Here is a 22,073-nt window from a genome sequence, read left to right as displayed (position 1 = left end):
AAAAGAGCCGACAGTAAAATGTAATTTCTTAAAGGCTGCAGTAAGACACCAGCCAAACTACTGATATTGTATGGTATCTGGGATACCAAGGCATTTCACAACCAGAGTGCTCCCAGCTAAATTACACCCATCTCTGAGGTGGAAAGTGACAATTAGTGCATTGCATGATAGGAAAGGGGGAAATTGTGATTAAGGACATCAGGATAGGGGTTTTTTCCCTCTGACAACAGCAAAGGGATATACAGGAACCAATCAGGCTGCCACTGAAGTCAATAGAAAGTCTGTGTGATTTCACTGGGAGCAGGAATGGGCCCCGAAAGTCTGCACAAAATGGACAGCAATTTTCAAGTTCTCAGCAGAAACACCCACACACAGAGTAGTCAGATATGACACAATTTGTCTATATGAGAAGAGAGAAGGGCTCCTTGGACAGCACTGAGCTTCAAAACTGTGGTCCCAAGGTATTTCTGATTTCATGCTTAGCCCACTAATGCCAAGATGCTTAGAACTACATCTCCTGTATCTTGGGGGAAAAGCAGGGATTATCTAACATAATACTCCCTTAGTAAATGAACACCCCAAAGCTCCAGCCACGGTCGATTTTATATATATTAAAAAAATCAGACTTTTATGTCACACTTGGTTCTGATAGATCCATGGCCCCAATGTTGAATCAGGCAAATTGCCTCGTCTTTGCCTAGCATTATAGATGACACTGAACATACCTCTAAATATATGAAATTATTAACTGAATCACCCTCTGGATATGACAATTGATGCCTTAATCTGTACTTTCACGTCTGTTTCCTAGGCATTAAACCCAGTGAGCTATTCCTGTGTCTAAGATTCTTTTAATCCATTTTGTGCCACCATTTACGGAAATGGTTGCTGATATTTCTTTGCTGTTGGAAATGAAAAAATACCAGTGTGGTATTTATTTTGCAATCCCTCTTTGAGCCTTTGCAAAAAAACATTTACTTATCAGTCTAACAGTGTGGTAGGCAGCAGTTGATAGCATAGTATAATTGCATTATGCCTAATAATTTTAATTCTGACTTTTCTAAAGGATCATCCCCCATGAAGCCATAAACACATCTTCTGTGTTGTGTTCAAGGATGGGATAGTGCTTCAATAGTATTGTTTTTCTACCTATTTCTCCCCAACTCACCCCTTGCTTTGTGTAGATGCCCCTTAACTGGAGCTCCATGGAATCTAGTGGGTATCATAGTAGAGTTGCCACTGTCAGCCATGCAGAAATCCTTGCCCTCTAAAACAGTCTGCGTGGGAGGTAATATAATTCAGGATCATATTACAGTACTTTCCTTTAGGTCTCGTGTGTGGCTTCACTGAGCATCTGCAGGGGTCCCAGCTAAGAGTGGTAGCTTCTTCAAAGGCTGTGCTGCTTGGAGAAGATGAATCAGTGGAGCAACAATCATTCCTGCAAGATAGCCCCTGTCTCCGCACAGAGTGGGAATCCCTTCTTTGCAAATCCCCAGGATCTGCAGAGTTAGGAGGGGGCGTGGCTCCACCCTACCAAATCCTTCTCACTAGAGGGTATAGAATCATAGAATATAGGGTTGGAAGTGTCCTCAGGAGGTCATCTAGTCCAACTCCCTGCTCAAAGCAGGACCAACCCCCAACTAAAATGTCCCAGCCAGGGCTTTGTCAAGCCTGACCTTAAAAACCTCAAAGGAAGGAGATTCTACCACCTCCCTAGGTAGCCCATTCCAGTATTTCACCACCCTCCTAGTGAAAAAGTTTTTCCTAATATCCAACCCAAACCTCCCCCTCTGCAACTTGAGACCATTACTCCCCGTTCTGTCATCTGCTACCAATGAGAACAGTCTAGATCCATCCTCTTTGGAACCTCCTTTCAGGTAGTTGAAAGCAGCTATCAAATCCCCCCCTCATTCTTCTCTTCTGCAGACTAATAATCCCAGTTCCCTTAGCCTCTCCTCATAAATCATGTGCTCCAGCCCCCTTATCATTTTTGTTGCCCTCCACTGGACTCCTTCCAATTTTTCCACATCCTTCTTGTAGTGTGGGGCCCAAAACTGGATACGGTACTCCAGATGAGGCCTCACCAATACCGAATAGAGGGGAATGATCATGTCCCTCAATCTGCTGGCAGTGCTCCTACTTATACAGCCCAAAATGCCATTAGCTTTCTTGACAACAAGGGCACACTGTTGACGCATATCCAGCTTCTTACCCACTCTAACCCCTAGGTCCTTTTCTGCAGAACTGTTGCCTAGCCACTCAGTCCCTAGCCTGTAATGGTGCATGGGATTCTTCCGTCCTAAGTGCAGGACTCTGCACTTGTCCTTGTTGAACCTCATCAGATTTCTTTTGGCCCAACCCTCTAATTTGTCTAGGGCCCTCTGTATCCTATCCCTACCCTCCAACGTATCTACCACTCCTCCCAGTTTAATGTCATCTGCAAACTTGGTCATTCTGCTGCATGCAGATAGTCTTGTTTGTTTATGCAAGTAGTTCCACTGAGGATAGGTGCTTTGGCCACTTGCCACTCCTTGAAGATCGTGGAAAGAAATGAACTGCTTGTGTAAATCAGGAGTGCAGAATTGGGCCTTAAAAATGCTAACTGTTTGCCTATATATTAATGCATGAAGATAACTAATACCTTGTATGAATCTCTGACTGAGGGAAAGTTAGCTTTCAGCTACAGTATGGCATTCAACTCTTATAGCTCAGGAGGAGGAGTTCAGGTTGGACTAATCATACCTTCTGAATGTCCAAAGGCTCAAAAAGGGATTCTAAAGTCTTATGAGGAAGTGACTCTGCGTTTCGTAAATCCTAGCTCTCAGACTGAATGAACATGTTCAGGTACACTACCCCCATCTTGTAATTATGCAAAGTGTGGGCCACTAATGGTGGTTGGGAATCTTGATGGCTCCCATCAGCCAGGACAATTGACTGTGGATGGCTCTGTTTGCAGGCAAGCCTTCCTGTGAGTCAGGCTGGGAGGATTGAAAGCTTGGAGTCTTACAGGAAATGTGAACATGTCACCTGGTACTGGAATCCATCTTAAGCCTGGTGCTTTTCCATTTTGGGGGGGGACCTAGAGAGACAAAGGATTCCCACCTTGTGCCAAAGCCATATAAAGAGGTGGAACAGAACAAAAGAGGCAGCCATCATGAGGAATCCCCTAGCTACCACCTGAGCTGGAACAAGGGCTGTACCAGGGGAAAGTATTGTGCCCAGACTAGGAAGGTGTCCAGCTCCAGTCTGTGAAAGAAATTTATTGAAACATCTCTGAGGGTGAGATTTTATCTGTATTCAGTTTTTATTACTAGACTTAGATTGGCGTGTTTTTTTTATTTTGCTTGGTAATTCACTTTGTTCTGTCTGTTACTACTTGGAACCACTTAAATCCTACCTTCTGTATTTAATAAAATCACTTTTTACTTATTAATTAACCCAGAGTATATATTAATACCTGGGGGGTTGGGGCAGCAGGCAAACAGCTGTGCATGTCTCTCTATCAGCGTTATAGAGGGCAAACAATTTATGAGTTTACCCTGTATAAGCTTTATACAGGGTAAAATAGATTTATTTGGGGTTTGGACCCATTGGGAGTTGGGCAGGAAAGCAGGAACAGAAGTAGTCTTGGCACATCAGGTGGCAGCTCCCAGGGGGTTTCTGTGATCTGACCCATCACAACCATTTAAGCATGGAGTACAAACAAGGTTGATGAATTGGAAATAAGAATAATTTGTGTAGAAAACCACTTTCTGCACTTTTCCACATAAATAATGAAATGTTGTAAAAGTACCAAAGGAAACCAGGATCTTGCCATTGCAGGTGATCAGAAAGTTAAGATGGCTGAACGTTGAGTGCTCTATACCACCCAGCATTCAATGCAATTTTTTGAAGAAGGTGGCTTTGCGGAAAAGCTTGTAGAACATTTAGTATATTGTATTTGTACATTACCTAGCATAATGAGGTCCTGGTCCACAACTAGGGCTCCTAGACTCTCATGTAATACAAATAATTGTGTGTGTTTAATCTTTGGGAATGATTCTAAAATTCTAACTAGTTAAAAACAAGTCAAATGACATGGACTCGGGTGAGAACTATTGCTCTCAAATCCATGGGAGCAGGCAACAGGGGAACGTATATCATCAGATGTCATCCCTGATATCCATCATGGGCGGTGGCAGGCATCTAGTGCTGTTGGGGTGGGGGGAAAAAATTCTGGCTGGATAGAGATGGAGCATGGAAAGGGGTTAGCAGATGGCAATAAACACGAGTTTATTAGTGATTCATGAACTTGGATCCGCTCCCACTATTGCTGGGAAGTGCAAATTGTAGTCTTTGGTTCCAGAAAGGCCCAATAAGATTCCAGTGGGGAAAGCGGGTGTTGTTTCTTGGGAAGTGGGGAGAGAGAGAATAAAATTCTGCTTGGGGAAGGGGAAAACAGCTATTCAGCTCAATTTGCCATTATCCTGCACCTTTAGTAGTCCTTTACATAAATGCAAAGTGGGTGTAAAAGGTTATCACATCAGAATAGTACTGATTTACACAGACATAAATAAATATACAAGTTGGTTGGCAACCTCAGTTCCTGGCCTACACTCAGTAGGAATCCCTGCACTGCAGGCTGCATCAAAAAGCTACCCCACAAAACAGCTAACAGCAGAAAATGAAGAAAAAATCCCCTCTTCCATGGAACTTGTAGGAGGAATTTAGACAGGAGTAGGGTGACCATCTTTTCCCAAATGGAAAACGAGACATCCCATGAGCCAGCCCAAGGCCCCCTTCTCCCTCCCTCATGCAGGGCTGGCCGAACCCTCCCTGCCTCCTGCCCGCCCGTCTGGGACCAGCCCAAGGTTTTCCTCCCACCTGGGGCCGGCCTGAGCCCCCTGCCACCTGAGCCCCCTGCCACCTGTGGCCCCCCCCTCCCCATACACAGGGTTGGCCGAGCCCTCCCTGCCTCCTGTCCACGTGGGGCTGGCCCTAGGTCCCCCTTCCCTTGACAAGTAGTGTTGGACCGAGCCCCCCTGCAACCCACTTCCCCCTGAGCGCAAGGCCAGTCCAAGCCCTCCCTGCATGTGGGGCCAGTCGGCCCAAGCTGCTCTCCAGCCATCCCTCCAGCGTGGTGCTGGTGTTGCCACTCACTCCCCCTACGCACACGTTCTGCCGCACCCCGCTAGGGGTCCCACTGCACATTTTTGACAAAATTGTGCATTTGTCCAGTTTTCTCTTGCCAACTGCTGATGATCAGTTAGCAAGAGCAAACTGGATGAAAGCTCAGTTTTGCCAAAAAAGTTGGGATGGCCGGGACAGGGCCTAAAAAGGGACTGTCCTGGCCAAAACGGGATGTATGGTCACCTTAGATAGGAGAGAGACGTTTGAATCTGCTGTTTGAATTTCCTCATGTAAAATCCTTTCCAATTTAAATAAAATATATAATGTAAATGATGGCCATTTCAACTCTGTTCCCTCCCCCTCTTTGTGCTGAATCAGCTGGTTTTAATTAATAACGATGGCACTGTTCTCGTTTAGCAGTTCTTGTGCTCGGGAATCCTGAGTTTGTCTGAAGTGCTAAACTTTATGCAGGTGCAGCACTGTGTCTCCTGAATTACTATGGGCCACTAGGTTTTTAAGAATAGAGCTCTTACAGTATCTTACATAAAGTTCTCTGCTGACTGAGTAGTTGTCTGTATCTGGTAATGCATCACGTTTTCAATTGCCTAAACGTCTTATCAATTGGACTTTAAGACCACGTTATGATTGGTGATATTTACATACTGTAATACCGGTTGCTAATAGTTGACAGTGATGTTTCTCTGCAAGAAAAGGGAATTAAGCATAGTCAACTGATTCCTAACATAAAGATCATGTAGCGTGAGCTGCACTTAAATGGCTATGGTTTGTTTCCATATACCACAGAGAGATGAAAACTACACTCATTATTACATTTCTGCTGTAGGCAATTGGATCAATGCTTAAATCACTTGTCATCAAATGCAAAGGAAAAACTAAAGTGATGGAACTAAAGTGATTAGAATCTGAGTGAACTTTGATTTAAGTGTGGGTGTATACAGCCAGATGAAAGGGCAAAATTGGTGTAAATGTAGAACAGCATCAAAGTCTTTGTTGTTTGCCAGTGGCATCTCTGCTCAAGAGACGACTTTGGGTAACAACTGAAACTGGCAGGTTTTGTATCACTCTAGTAAAAAGCCACCTGAATGTAAAACTTGATTAATATGGTCTTAGACTAGTGGATCTTGTGAGTGTTCGTGGAAAAATCATTTGCCACCAAGCTCAGATTTCAACTTGCAATGAATAATTGTTCTGGTGTGATGACTTCCTTTGAATATCTGAGTTTTCTCAGCTGTCCAACTATTTGTCTGATCCAAATAGCCACCTCTGAAAACAGAAGGTATGATACTGTTCTAAATTAGGAGGAAATGGTGTTAACTTCCATATATACGAACTGGGAAAAGGTTGGTGGGAAGCTAAGAATGGACAGAATCCCTAATTTTTGCTTTCTTATTGACTAGAAGGGGACAGAAGTAATAAGGTAACAAACATTTCATATCCCTAAGTGTTGTGCTAGGGGATGATACACCTATCAAAATGTATTAGAAAAATAACTTCCATAAAGGAAGGGTACATTGCATCCCCCATCTGTCCACTGCTGTCCCCACCCATACAAATTGCTTTTTCAAGAGCTTTAAAAACTATACATATATATTTAATTAATGAGCCATACTCCGACAGCAATAAGCCACAAGTGTGTATGTATAGGTGGTTAAAGGCATGAGGCCTCACAAAACACTTAGATTATACCCAATAGTCTGCTAACTGCTACAAATAAAGGCCATTCTGACTGAAGGTACATAGTTGTGCTTTCTGTATGGTGCCTAAATTGTATTCTCTAAATTTGCACATTCATCTATTCTTGCTTATCCCTTATCTGAGTGCACAGACGGGGTAACTACTTACTTAAGAATCTGTTCAGTACACAATTAATTGATTTGTATGTGGAAATGCAGTATTTGTGAACACAGCAAAGGTGCTATAAACTGAAAATAGTGTCTATGTACAAAATCCTTAGTTGTAATTTTCTTATGCCTAATTGTAAAGTAACCTTGGTATTAATTTATGGAGTACTTTCTAACTGAAATAGTATTAGAATGGCTCAAAATCTACAATTAAGTGGTCAGAACAGTAAGGATTTCTTTTTAACTTAGAGGCTGATTGTTAGCTAATACCAGAATATGCAGCATATTTAATTAAATGAGGAGCCATGCATTATTTTTCTTGCTTACCGACTGCCTTTAGGGAGGCATACTTGTTAAGCTCCTTGCCTGGGGGCTGTTGTTCATAAGGATTTGTGATCTGTCCGATGCTGGGGTATGAATGTGGATGTGCCATCTGAGGGAGGAGAGGAGAAGTTGGTACCACATTATTCATCTGTGAACCATCTGTATTAAAAAAATATATATAAAAAAGAGTGTCTCATTTAAAATAAATCTTTAGGTTTGATCGTCATTATGCATTACAAACTAGACAGACTGAATATATCATGGTGTTACCAGAAAACAAATTAGTGTTAGAATACAGCCTATCTAAATTGCCCCAGTAAATATATTCACAGGCTGTGGTATGGTTAAAGGAGCATATATGAACAGAACAAAGACTTGGATTAATAAATATTATTTTAAAGTATTGATTAATATGTTACAGCTGAGTTCATTGCAGCACTAACTGCATGGTTTTGCAGTTATATATGAGAGAACACAAACACAATATATGGGCCAAAACTTGCATTTAGTTCCATATTCCAACCTGAACGTATTTGAATCTGCGGTTTTGGTTCAGGTCCATCATTAACATTTGATGATGATGACCAATAATGAGGTCATTCTAAAAGTAGATATATCTCTAAAGGCCAGAGGCCATTTGTTTTTTTCTTCCTCCCCTTCCTCTCCACCACCCATGATAATAGGTGTCATAGCTGCAGAACAAGATAACATTTACTGTAGCAGCTGCCTCAAGTCTAGAAACAGAAGCTGGTGAGTGCTTCTGGACTGTCGTATCAGTACAAATTTTATATCTGTTCTCAGTCTGGTTTGTCCCTTTAGACAAGTGAATACAGCATGACTACTCCCCCTCCCCCTAAAATGTACATGCTTGAACAATGAGCTTTTCCACCATACTTTTAGCTTCTGTCTAACTAGGTGAATCAGACTTGTATGCTGCTCCCAATAAGCTAGATTTCTACATGGTCAGCATACCCTTTTGGTGAGTCTGTTACCAAACTGTGTGCTTTACAGTATTTTGAACTGTGTGCCAGTCAAATAACAATGCTGTTGTCAAGTATATAGAGTTTCTGAACTCCTAACATTCACAGAACAGCCCATTTTTGTTACCTACTCCCGCAGTGAAACCATAATGCTGAATTGGTGACAATACAGTAACCCTCATAGCATCAGACATAGGATTATGACAAAGTAGAAGGAAAAGCTGGGTTGCAAGGGAGAAAAAGCTTATTATGATGGAGTGAAAGGACCCTCCCCCATAGGATCTGGCAGAAGCCAGATTCCACTGCAAAAGCTGCCAGGTTTGCAAGGGAATGGAGCCACCTGGCTGCCTACAGTTCTCTAACGAAGCTGAGCTCCAGGGAGAAATGCAATCAAGTCCCTCCTCCTAGCATTTGTATAAACCAGTTGAGAGAGGACACCCCAATGAATGAAGGATAGGGGTGGCACAAATCTAGGATCTAATAACTGAATGTTCCTCCTTGCTATCACTGAATATAATAAGGGGCAATAGCAGGAGTGTAATTAGTGGATACTGACTAGAGGTGGTTGAGAAACGGTTTTCCCATTCTGTGAGGATTTTTAAACATTTTTTTTCTGTTCCAAATTGGGACAAAAAGTTAACATCTCAAAAAAAAAAACTGAATCAAAAATCTGAAGAGAAAATTTTTTTGATTCAGTCAGTTCAAATGTTTAATTCCAATAATTTCAAAACATTTTGTTTCCATATCAATCTTTTTTACATCTTTACTGTAAATTAACTTACATTTCAAAATGAAAAGTAGTTTGAAACTGAAAAATGGAACATTTTCATTTTGAAAGTGTTGAAATGGGGCATCCTGACAACTTTTTAAATGTTGTTTTTCCAAACATTTTCTAAATTATAACTTCATCGAGACTGACCCTTTCCTGCAAACATTTTTGGTTTTGACAGATCAGCATTTTCCAACCTCCCCCCCAAAAAAAGTTTGATTGGAAAATTCCCCACCAACCGTAATAATGACCCCTATCGACTGAATGACTACTATCACACGAGGAGCTAGAGCTAAAGAAAATCCATTCCCTTTCTACTGAGTCTAGAGCCCAGCTGAGGAAAGCCTTTTATTCTGATGGCTTGTACCAAATGGCTTTGAAAGTAGCTGGGCACTCTTTGCAAACCAGCTGTATCACCCATGTATTTGGCTTGTACCTTTACAGTTGAGTCTTCACTAGACTTTTTTGGAAAGTCTCATGCCATTGCACTAACAACACTGCAGCTCCACTGGTGGGAGCATTGGTGTTAATAGGGCATCAACATTTTTACCAACATGTCCTTTAGTCTTGTTCAGAATAGGGTGTAGATAATACAGTGGTAAAAATACTGGTGGCATGTCTACACTAGCAATTTCATTGTTGCTACCGCTGGTGGACCTGCAATGGTGGAAATCTTGTCTAGTATAGGTAAAGTGTAGGTGGCCACAGTTCTTTGTCTAGCTTCCACCTCTCTGTCAAGCCTCTCATGCTTATTCAGACACATCTTTAATAGCAACAAGGGAAATATGAAAAAATACTGACAAAGAAAATGGATTTAAGTATAAAAATGTTCGTTCTTCCAAGTGCACCCAAGTGTTGAAGTCCCACTTTAATACCAGGCTATTATCAGAGTTAATGTTGCTGCTTTTCAGCTCTTCAACAATTTATGAAGATTTAATAATTAAATATATTAGCTATTTTTTGTATGTCTGTGGAATCTGATTTCTACTTTGCCAGCTTTTGTTTGAGGCCATGAAGTATTCTAAATGGTGACTTTCAAGTTGATTAATGACAAAACCTCTTTCATTGCTGCTCACTGTCTGCTACAGTAGCCTTCTTCATTCACACTGAAGTACTGATGCAAGGCTAGATCATTGGATGGAAAACATTATTCAAGTTTCACAATCAACTGGCCATTAACACAAAGGCTAATTAAGCAAAAGGCCAAACTGAGACACAGTACATTGCATAAGCGAGGAAAAGATGCATGCTTATAAAAGCATCTACATTAGACTGGATTTCCAAGACTTAAAGGGAAATCTGAGCTGTCTACAATCACACACTCTCTTTTGCATCCTACAATTTGTAAGTCTCAAAATTAACATCAGTGGTAAGTATGCCAGTTGCATTTTCAAGATTTTGAGTCTCTCAGCTGTTTGAATTCTAATTCAGATGCAATCTTTCTTATGTTTTCTTTGAGTGAATATGATAACCAAATGCCACTGTGGAGCCAATTTATCTTTTCCCCACCAAACACAGGTAATTTAACAGAGATGGATTAATACCCCAATATTTGAATGATATTCAGAAAAATCTTACTATGGAATTAAGAAGGATATAATGCGAACTATCATGCCGGTGATTTGATTGTCTAAATCTAGCCACTAGGAGTAGCCTAGGCTTAACACAACCAGGTAATGTTCTTCAGCATGACTTGCCCTGCCTACACTAGGTGCAAAGTCCTGTTTAAAATTTTGTTAGGTAAAACGTGTTAGCTACATGTTTTAAAAATGCAACCTATTTTCCAAGTCTAGATGAGGTTTCAGTGGCAGGGATACTCCCAGGAGACATAGAAATCTAACTAATCCTCTGATTGGAATTGGGCAGGAAGCAATTTTTGTGTCCTGTGAGACTTTGAGATTTTATTTAAAAAAAAAATATCCCATCTTGAAATGGGATGACAAGTCAAAATCCCCTCCAAAAAGATGTGAATTGATAATCCATAATAATTTTCTCACTGGGGCAACTAAAATGTCATTTAGGATTAAATACTAAAACTTTTCATTTAAAAAATGTCAAAGCAGGATGTTTGCTGAAAAATTCCCAACTAGCTCTACCCATGACCTCTAATGGCATGTTGAATCCTGATATCCATCAGCCATGTATTTTCTGATTGATATTTGGAAATAGCTGGCTTACCAAACAGGGATAATTTCAAGCTCAAGGCTCTGACTGGGTTGATACGTTATATCTGGCATTCCAACACTGCTATGTTGCCCAGCATGATACTCCATGTAACTGGTTGGCACTGTGCAGCTGCTAGTATTTAATTAATTAATTTTAATTTTAAAAAGCCAAAAACAAGAGCACTATAGAGTCAAAGTATTTGCGCCATGACCAAAACCTCCAGCAAGCATAGTAAGACTTAGCCTATACAGTGGTAACTGGTGATGTTGTAATAACTTAGCCATGGGTCTCATTGGCTGCTGGAGCTACAATAAAGTTGATGATATGCTGCCAGCTGACCTGAGTTAACTCTGCAATCCCTGGACTGTCAGGTCTACAAGGGCATGTGAGAATATAGTGTGTTTGGCTAGACCTCTGTCTCCCTACTGCCAATACAAGAAGGAAGAATAGGAGAGGAGTGTGCTGCAGTTCATCAACACAGAAGCTAGACACCTGCTGGGTCAGCAAATGTGGCAGACAAGAAGCAGCTGACAAAAGGTTCTTCAGATGCAGAAGCCTGCTGTGCCTGCTGCTTTCCTTCCTTAAAAGCACTAGACATGGGAGTAGCCAGCAGGAGGGAGAGCAGTGCTCTAGGCAGCCTGTCTCTGGAAGAGATCCAGATAAGAGCTGAACAGGAGGGGAGAAGCACCTGAGCCCTCTGATAGTTTGAAGAGAGGAGAGGTACAACTAAATTCTGACTCTCAGCAATGGAAGGGAGAGAGCAAAGAACCCTAAAAGCTAAGGTGCCAGCATCTCATCACAATCTCAACAGGTGAAGAAGGTTTTTTTTGTGGTTTAATAAGCTGAGTACAGTGATTGTGCACCCCAACTTTCTATTGGATAATATTAGACTACTCTGCTGTGTCTCACAGACCCTATACAGCTAATGGAGATTTTGAAAGTGGAAGTGCTTTTGGAGCTGATGCATCTGTTTTCTAATCCCTGCGCTTGCTGGGAATTTTCACATGGCAGACAGAAAACAGTGACAATACCTACATGGCTACAGTTTATTACAATAGAAGCTGCATTCCATTCAGTCATGGTAGTGTCATGTTTAATTTATGCCTTTTGCTGAGATGTCACAGTGATGGGCATATCAAGCAATCGTTAAACACAAAATAGATACCCAATATGTCAGGGACTGATAAATTCCCCCACATCACACCTATTTGTGAAATGCATTGTGCAGCTCACCCTGCTTTATTTATTGGTGTTAGGCTGCCTGACTTTAGGGTTAGGGAGAGGCAGAGATATGCCAGCACCCTGATAGCAATAATAAGTTTGTTCAGCATGTGGTCTGCCTTGAAGCTTCCTGAAGCTCAGGAATAGATCATTATTAAAATCTTCCTTCTCTTCAACCCTCTGAGAATGAAAGCTATTCTATAGCATGGCCTGAGGATTCACTTCCTTCTGTAGCAGAAAAGTCAGTTACTCTGTGCTTGGAGACCAGGAAAATTGGGGGAGGGGGGAGAAGAAATAAAATAGAATTTATTAGTAAATGAGTAGTTGCAGACATCAGAAAAAGAGCAAATGAGACAGGCAGTATGATAAAACAAAAAGGGGGGAAGAGGGCAGAAAAGCAGAGCAAGATTTTGCTATGAAAACTACCTGCAGGCACATACAAAAAGGAAACAAGGACAGGACCAACAAAAGGAGACCAGGAAGTCAGGTGAAAAAAGAGACCAACAAGAGCAAATTCAGAGCAAAATCTAAGATTAGTTGGGCATTTTCAGATACTCCGCAGAGAAAGATAAGCCCCAAAGCAGCTACAATGGAAAATAACAGCTATAAAAGCAGAACAAGGCTGAGTGATTAAAGAATGTTTGTAGATACTCCCCCCCACACACCCACACTCGCTCACTCTCACACACATGCCATTTGTCTCCTTTTCCAGCTTTGTCCTTTTCTGTACTGTACATTTTCCTCTGCCTTATTTGCAGGGCCAGTTCAGCTGGGGCTGCCAAACCTGCAAGCCATGGGGTCATGAGACTCCACCCCACCAGAGGTGGATTGAACTGCTAGTGTGATAATAAATGCAGTATTGAACTGCTTCGAGGCTGACTGTGAGCTCCCTGGTTATAACACCATAAGCCCCCTGTAAACTCATTCTCTTCCTGCAGTGCAGCTTAGGATATTCTGCAAGGAACATTCTGCATACTAATTTTACACACACACACACACTCATTATCTGTTGCCCTCAACTCATCTGCGAGACTAAACCCTCTGTGCCCAAGCTGGCATTGCAAAGTGGTTTGTGGTGGGGGCACATGCCACCTGCTGAATCACAAGCCTTGTAGCCTCAGTACCAAATCTTATGCCTTTTCAGGTGGCCTCAATTTTAGCTGAACTGACCCTGTTTGGTTCCCCCCATTTGTGCATCCTCTCCCATGGCTAGATCTTCTTTGCTTTTCCTCTCTCTTCTTGCAGGTATGCTATTGCATTGTTAGTTGTTTTTACTTAGGTGCCATCTTCCATTCTCTACCACCTGTACACTGGCTGGCCTATTTGTAAAGGATATTCCAGTTCAGATGTGGATTCTCAGATTCCTTGTGTTTCACTCTAGAGGTACAGTATCCTCTATCAAGAGCATGTCTGTGTGACTGTGACAGGAGAGGCCACAAAAGCAGGAGTCTTTGGTTATCTAGTTGCTTAATATAGGAATTTGCCATACTGGGTCAAACACATAGTCTGTTTAGTCCAGTATTTTGTTTCTGGCACTGACCAGTACCAATTACATCAGAGGAAGTTGCAAAAATCCCACAGTACGCAGATCTGGGATAATCTGACCCATGTGATGGCCTCCTACTAACCCCTAATAGTTGGAGATTAGTTTAAGACCTGAAGTGTGTGAAGTTTTTAATCCTTTAAAAAACTTTCTTTGTTTGCAACTCTGAAAGTTCTTGTAATCCATATAATCCTTCAATATGACTTTGAATCTTACCAAGTTCTTGGCCTCAAGATCCTATAGCAGTGTTCCACAGTGTAACTGTTTAATGAAAAAGTATTTATTTTTATCAGTTTTGAATTGTCTGCCTTTCTATTTTATTGCTCTTGTGTTATGAGACTGGGAGCTTCTGCTCTTCCTATCTGCCTTCTGTATACCACCCATTATTTTATATACTTTTTTTATTTCCTCTCTTATTTGTCTCTGTTCTAAAGTAAACAATCTCAGTCTTTTCCATATCTCTTCATATGAAAGGTTTTCCATGCTCCTGATAATTTTGGTCACCTTTTTCTGTACCCCCTCTAAATCTGTAGCATCCTTTCTTGCGGTGGTGTGACCAGAGCTGCATACACTGCTCCAGACGAGGCTGCACCATTTGACGATGTTATAATGTCATATAATTTGCCATCCAATTCCTTATGCAGTATAATGTCTTCTATGCTCCTTTTTTTAAAACCAGAACTTCACACTGAGCAGAAGCTGTCTTTCTTCCCAAAATGGGATAGCTGTGGGGGGGCAGCTCACTACAGGCCGGTTTCCCATTTCTGATGCTGTGTCCTGTCACAAACACAGTTAATGCAAAAGCACTCACTGTTTAGTCATGTCCACACTAACGGAATGACACAGGCTCACAGATGAATTATGGTGCCACTTTCCCTGGCAGGAGAGGGCTCCCATTTGACTGACATGCCAGACTAGGGTGCATGGTCCTGTCACCAAGCACATTTTCTCAGATAGGAAGAAATAGAATTCCACTGGCAGAAGGGGCAAATTGCAGTCTACTCTCTAATGGCTCCCACCTGCCTGAATGGAAACATAGGATTCAACATGCTGGAACAGACCATTTGTTCACAATGCTTTTGCCACTCAAGAGAAGTATGGGCCTCCATCTCCACCTGAGCTCAATAGGGGGTGAGAAGAGAATGTTTCTGTAATGGTGTACAGTTTTCTCAGTAAGCATGCAGTTAAGGCTGCCTATTTAAATCCATGGGAAAGGATTTTTTTTAAAGTGTGTATATATAATTCTATTGCATGTGAGACCTAAACTGTGTGACAGGGTGCCAGTGGGATAAAAGACCAAATCTATCATCTACCTATCTATAAAATTGGATCTGTGTATGTTGATTAAGCTAGAGTACTGGCGAATACAGCTCCCCTTTCCTTTCCAATGAACTAGGGACTGACTGATCCTGTTAGGTGCTGAATGCCTTCAGCGCTCATTGACTTAGAAATTGGGGACCCTCCGTGGTTTTTATGATGGGCTCTTAGTATCTGGTTAGGCTCCAAATGTGTAGGAGTCTAATTGAGTTCTGTGATATCAGTTAGTTGTTTTGCTGCCATCCAGGGAGGTGTGGGTGTGGGACAGCATTGGTCTTGTAACTAAATTGGCTAAGAGCCTATGTCTTCTGCATAGTTGATTATTTCATACTCCCTGTATACTGTATTATATCATTGGACTTGCCTTTTATTTTCTGTGCTCTGTTGTATGTAAATATACTTTATTTTGGACTTGATTTTCCAGATAACTTTTCATATGGACTTCTTGTCATGTGACACCGTGTTCCCTTTTCTGAAGGACATTTATCTGTATGAAAACAGGATCTTTTTGTCACTGAAGATTTTGCTGCCTCCTCTTGTTTACTCCTCACCTGAAGTAGCTGTAATTCTCTGATCAGATTTGTGACATTGTAATCTTCTCCCGAGCACCCCATTGTGACTTCACAAACAGAGGATTATAACTTTTTAAGAGGGCACTAAGCAGATGAAGTCTTCAGATACAAAGTCTCTGCTTTCATACCAATCTCCAGTGTTTGAATTGGGATGGGAATGGTTGTAGGGGGCAAGAAATGATGCTATGCTCTTACACTACCCACATTTTTGTCTGTCATCTTCCTTTTCCTGCAGCAGCTACATACCCTTTAAGCAATGAACATCCCTAGCTATCCAAATTGAGGAAGGACAAATTCAGCAAATTTGACTTATATAGCTGAATTGTTGCTAAGCAGAATGTTCTACACACTTTTCCCATGAGGTGTCCAGCTGTTCTTTAAATCAAACAATTTTGTCCATTCCTAGAAATACTAGCAGCATGGTTGAAATGTGCCACCTAGTTCTGTGCTCCATTACCCTACTGCATTTTGTCTCTTATTGCAAAAGTTTTCCTGTCAGTAATACTATAACTTCTGCTTTAGAATGGCATTGTGGTGGTCTCATTATAATCTCTGGCATTTTTCTGTGTTTGCCTTATTTGCATTTGACTTTGAATTTGGAAAGTGTGTATGGAGAGGGTGGTTTTACTTTTTCATTTTTCAATAGTGGTTATGGGCCACCAACTGATACAGAGGAGATTTTTTAACAGTTTGAATACATTAAAATATTTTACTTGGGACACCTTAGCGGGCAGCCTGTCATCTGAATTGGGCAGCTGGCCTGATTAATTTGAGACCCTTTGAGAGACTTTTAAATGAAATAACATGCTATATGGAATAAAAATTACAAGAATAAAAATGATTCTCACTTCATCTTACACCAGAGTTTAACATTTCTCATTCAATTCAGCATCACTTAACTACTTAACATGGGCCAAATGCATCCCCATTAAGCAGAATGAATGCCAATTACTACCCTGATTAAGCAGTAGTCATTATCATTCACTATTATCAGGCTAAACTGGCTAATTGAGAGGTGCCTTATTAAAACATTTACCCAAATTTAAGCACATCCTACATACGTGGAATATACTGTAAGGGACATATTCTGTCTTCAGTTACCTTTGGGCATTGGTAATGGAGCTGACTGAACTCCTATACCTCCCTGGTGTAACTCAATTCATGTCAGTGAAAATTGTGCTTGCATTCTAATGTGATTGTTTTAATGTTCAAATATGGACATATTCTCTCCTGTTCCACATACATACAAAAACTCGGAGAACACTCTTAAAACACCTTTTAGATACAGGTTCCTGACACTTGGGTGATACATCTTACTATTTGGATTCATCTTTTTCTATGCCTTTTTTAAAGGGCCATCCTGACTTTTTCACTCTTCAGCTAAGCAAACTATTTTTTAAGAAAACCTTTAAAACTGAATTATGTCAGAATCTTTTGCTTCCTCTCCTTTTCTATGATCAACCCCAAACTTAACATAAATATTTATTTTTCTTCTTTGTGAACCATAACAGCTTAATGTAGCCCTTTTACTTAAAGCAATTGCTGAGCATTTAACTAGTTAGTTATGATTTGAATCACCAATTTGAAGAGTTGCTTTTTCAACCTGTTTCCTTTCTAGCTAATGTTGTTTTATTTGAGTGTATGCATGGAAATTGCAGGAAACAGTCAGAACTATGGGGGAAGATAGGTGCATTTTAAAATAAAAATTGCCAATGGAAGAACATTTTACTTTCCTCCTATTTTTGGTCTCTCTTTATTTGCTTTAGGCCTCTGAAGCAACAGTTGAGGTAGCATGAGGCAGGCAAAGCAGATATACAGGATAAAGGTAAATACAACACAGGTATGTGGCCAAATTAATTTTTTTTCCCCAGAGAGCCATTTATAAACATACTGCCTAGGAAATAAGTTATTATGGTACCTCACAGACAGTCTGATATTTTTATTCATAATATTTGCAGTTCCTATCAGATGGTAGAAAAGCTGCCTGGGAGTGAAAGAAAACATACTTGAAACCATTGTTTGAAAAGAGGCACATATCGTGAACTTCCTAAGATTCCTTCATCCTTTCAGTTGCTGCATTGCTATTAATTTGTTTCAGAGTCTGAGTTTGTTTCACTAGCTGTATACATGGCCAGTAGCTGAAGATTAGTTACATTTCTTTCATAAGGTATGCTTATGCACCAACAGTTCTTAGAATATCCGTTGATTACATTTTCAGTCACAGGTAAAACACCTTATTTGCCTTTTGTGTGGCCACTAAGTACAAGAGCTGGAAATTAAAAAAAAAAAAAAAAAAAAAAAAAAAAAAGTGTGGGGGGGAGGAGATTTGCTTTCTTTTTTGTAAAATATTTCCCTTTTAGAAAAAAATTGAATTTCTTTCAATTTTTAAAAGTGGGACAAAATTAACCAATTCTGTAGTTGGGTGAAAAAGGACAAAATTTCACATAAATTTCATCAGTTTTCACCACTTTAAAAATAAAAAGTCTTATTGACAGGTGCTATTTTACATTAGTGTTTTAGGATGATTCTCAAGTCAAACATTATTTGACCCTCTCTTCTAATCATGCATATAAAACTCTGTAAGTAGGAAGGTACAAAATATAGGTAGTGAGGATGGGGACAATGGCCTGCTCTTAATTGCTTCGTATCCACTAGAATGTTGTTTTTCCTTTTTGCTAAACCTCTGCTAGCATGTGTCAGGAATTTTACCATTTCAATCACGTCCCCATTTTTTTTCAGCTTTCAGGTTTAAAAGGCAATGCTGGTAGTTGGTGTCTCAACCCCCATGTTATTTTAAGACCCTCTTTTTGTGGAATTTTTCTGTGATCAATAAGGTCCAGGCACATACATTGATGTCTAGCATAGAGATGACCCAGTTCTATTTTAGAATGCTGCAAAGGCCTTTCTTGGAGGGACAGTTTAGCTGGTAAAAGGACAACCATGAACATATGTTTCAATAAATGAGAGAGAGGGGGAAAAAGTACTGCTTTAGAGATTCAAGTTTCAATGTTTTTTTTTTTTTTAAATGTCTTCAGTCACTTGAATGGAGATTGAGATTATATATTTTCTTACAAGCTCCTTACCAAAAAAGAGAAAATTCACTAAGGATAGGTTTTACATAGAGTGACTAAAGCTGACAAAATAACTACAGTAGGTTAATTAAAGGACACCGCGTATCCAGAGTAAAACCAAAGACTTTATTCATATGAGAGTAAAGCATATTGGATTGGATAATAAGATGATTGTAAGCAAGTCATTTAGCCCAATTACATTTAGGCAAAAATACCTTTCAATGTATGTAGCTGGAAGGACCACATCGAAGAGTGAAAAATAGTTCAGTCACTGGCCATCCATTCATTTTGGCCTTTCTGCAGAGAGCAGGGTGCTAATTTGTGTTTCTCTTTAGAAGGTGTTTTTTATAATATGGTCACTGAAAAGTGGTTGAGATCACCAGCTCCTTTCACAAAGGCCACCAAATAGTCATTAGCTGCTAATAACTTTCAATCACTGCCAAATGCGAGCTGTGTTTGAACTGGTGTCACGGAAGTCAAAGGCCTCTTTATCCCACTGCCGGTCTCCGGAGCTCCAGTTCCTCCTTTCATTAAGTCACAACACCATTCTTCATATCCAGTATACAGCACTGTCCATCTCTCCCAGATTCCTATAATGCATGCATGGTTGTCCTGAATCTTTACCAGGCTGTAATATTATCTTTTCTAAATTGGGAAGTGTACTATTGGCTGATATCTGTGACCTAGATGCCTTAATTCCTTTAGCAAATTACAGTCCAAATAAGAGATCCCCATCTCTCAGTTCTTTGCTAGTCTGCAGGATAAAATCAGCTAGTTCACTATATCTAAAGCTTTCAAAATTGGACCTTTGCCCTCTTGCTAAATGGATGCTCCATGGAAATACTTCAGTTTCAGCATTTTGTAACATTTTAACTAGATCAAATGCTCATTATTTTGAGGCCACACAGACCTGGTACAAAATGATGAATGGAGAGCTACCACACTCTACTTAGTACTTGATACTGATTAACAATGATGTTGCACTGCAGAGTACTGATCTGCAAGCTTCCACTTTCTGCTTACATCTCCATAGGATGATAGTCAGTTCTCTTAGGGCCCACAACAAAATTTGGGAGCCAATCCTACATCACCCCCTTCCTCCAGCCCAGTTTTTTGGAGAATTGATAAAATTCCATTCATGCCCCAGACTTAATCATAGAATATCAGAGTTGGAAGTGACCTCAGGAGGTCATCTAGTCCAATCCCCTGCTCAAAGCAGGACCAATCCCCAACTAAAGCATCCCAGCCAGGGCTTTGTCAAGCCTGACCTTAAAAACCTCTAAGGAAGGAGATTCTACCACCTCCCTAGGTAACGCATTCCAGTGTTTCACCACCCTCCTAGTGAAAAAGTTTTTCCTAATATCCAACCTAAACCTCCCCCACTGCAACTTGAGACCATTACTCCTCATTCTGTCATCTGCTACCACTGAGAACAGTCTAGATCCATCCTCTTGGAACCCCCTTTCAGGTAGTTGAAAGCAGCTATCAAATCCCCCCCTCATTCTTCTCTTCTGCAGACTAAACAATCCCAGTTCCCTCAGCCTCTCCTCATAAGTCATGTGTTCCAGTCCCCTAATCATTTTTGTTGTCCTCTGCTGGACATTTTCCAATTTTTCCACATCCTTCTTGTAGTGTGGGGCCCAAAACTGGACACAGTACTCCAGATGAGGCCTCACCAGTGTGGAATAGAGGGGAACGATCATGTCCCTCGATCTTCTGGCAATGCCCCTACTTATACATCCCAAAATGCCATTGGCCTTCTTGGCAAAAAGGGCACACTGTTGACTCATATCCAGCTTCTCGTCCACTGTCACCCCTAGGTCCTTTTCTGCAGAACTGCTGCCTAGCCATTCGGTCCCTAGTCTGTAGTGGTGCATGCGATTCTTCCATCCTAAGTGCAGGACTCTGCACTTGTCCTTGTTGAACCTCATCAGATTTCTTTTGGCCCAATCCTCTAATTTGTCTAGGTCCCTCTGTATCCTATCCCTACCCTCCAGCATATCTACCTCTCCTCCCAGTTTAGTGTCCTCTGCAAACTTGCTGAGAGTGCAATCCACACCATCCTCCAGATCATTTATGAAGATATTGAACAAAACCGGCCCCAGGACCGACCCTTGGGGCACTCCACTTGATACCGGCTGCCAACTAGACATGGAGCCATTGATCACTACCCGTTGAGCCTGACAATCTAGCCAGCTTTCTATCCACCTTTATAGTCCATTCATCCAGCCCATAATACTTTTAACTTGCTGGCAAGAATACTGTGGGAGACAGTGTCAAAAGCTTTGCTAAAGTCAAGGAACAACACGTCCACTGCTTTGCTGTCATCCACAAAGCCAGTTATCTCATCAAAGAAGGCAATTAGATTAGTCAGACATGACTTCCCCTTGGTGAATCCATGCTGACTGTTCCTGATCACTTTCCTTTAAGTGCTTCAGAATTGATTCCTTGAGGACTTGCTCCATGATTTTTCCAGGGACTGTGGTGAGGCTGACTGGCCTGTAGTTCCCAGGATCCTCCTCCTTCCCTTTTTTAAAGATGGGCACTACATTAGCCTTTTTCCAGTCATCCGGGACCTCAACCAATCACCATGAGTTTTCAAAGATAATGGCCAATGGCTCTGCAATCACATCCACCAACTCCTTTAGCACTCTCAGATGCAGCGCATCTGGCCCCATGGACTTGTGTATGTCCAGCTTTTCTAAATAGTCCCGAACCACTTCTTCCTTCATAGAGGGCTGGTCACCTCCTCCCCATGCTGTGCTGCCCAGTGCAGCAGTCTGGGAGCTGACCTTGTTCGTGAAGACAGAGGCAAAAAAAGCACTGAGTACATTAGCTTTTTCCACATCCTCTGTCACTAGGTTGCCTCCCTCATTCAGTAAGGGGCTCACACTTTCCTTGACTTTCTTCTTGTTGCTAACATACCTGAAGAAACCCTTCTTGTTACTCTTAACATCTCTTGCTAGCTGCAACTCCAGGTGTGATTTGGCCTTCCTGATTTCACTCCTGCATGCCCGAGGAATATTTATATACTCTTCCTTGGTCATTTGTCCAATCTTCCACTTCTTGTAAGCTTCTCTTTTGTGTTTAAGATCAGCAAGGATTTCACTGTTAAGCCAAGCTGGTCGCCTGCCATATT

General features: G+C 41.1%; 1 protein-coding gene across 1 annotated transcript in view; it reads right to left on the bottom strand.

The window, feature by feature from the left end:
• Positions 1-22,073, bottom strand: part of SHISA9 (shisa family member 9) — a 247,744-nt gene that overhangs the window by 21,647 nt on the left and 204,024 nt on the right. Inside the window, 1 exon segment of the mRNA XM_084641662.1 lies at positions 7,299-7,454. Coding sequence (XP_084497788.1) covers positions 7,299-7,454 — 156 coding nt within the window.

Source organism: Lepidochelys olivacea, assembly GCF_965140295.1.
Source record: "Lepidochelys olivacea isolate rLepOli2 genome assembly, chromosome: 10".
In the NCBI taxonomy this organism is placed as follows: domain Eukaryota; kingdom Metazoa; phylum Chordata; order Testudines; family Cheloniidae; genus Lepidochelys; species Lepidochelys olivacea.
Note: the sequence above shows the minus strand (reverse complement) of the source record. Positions and strands in the feature narration are given on the sequence as shown.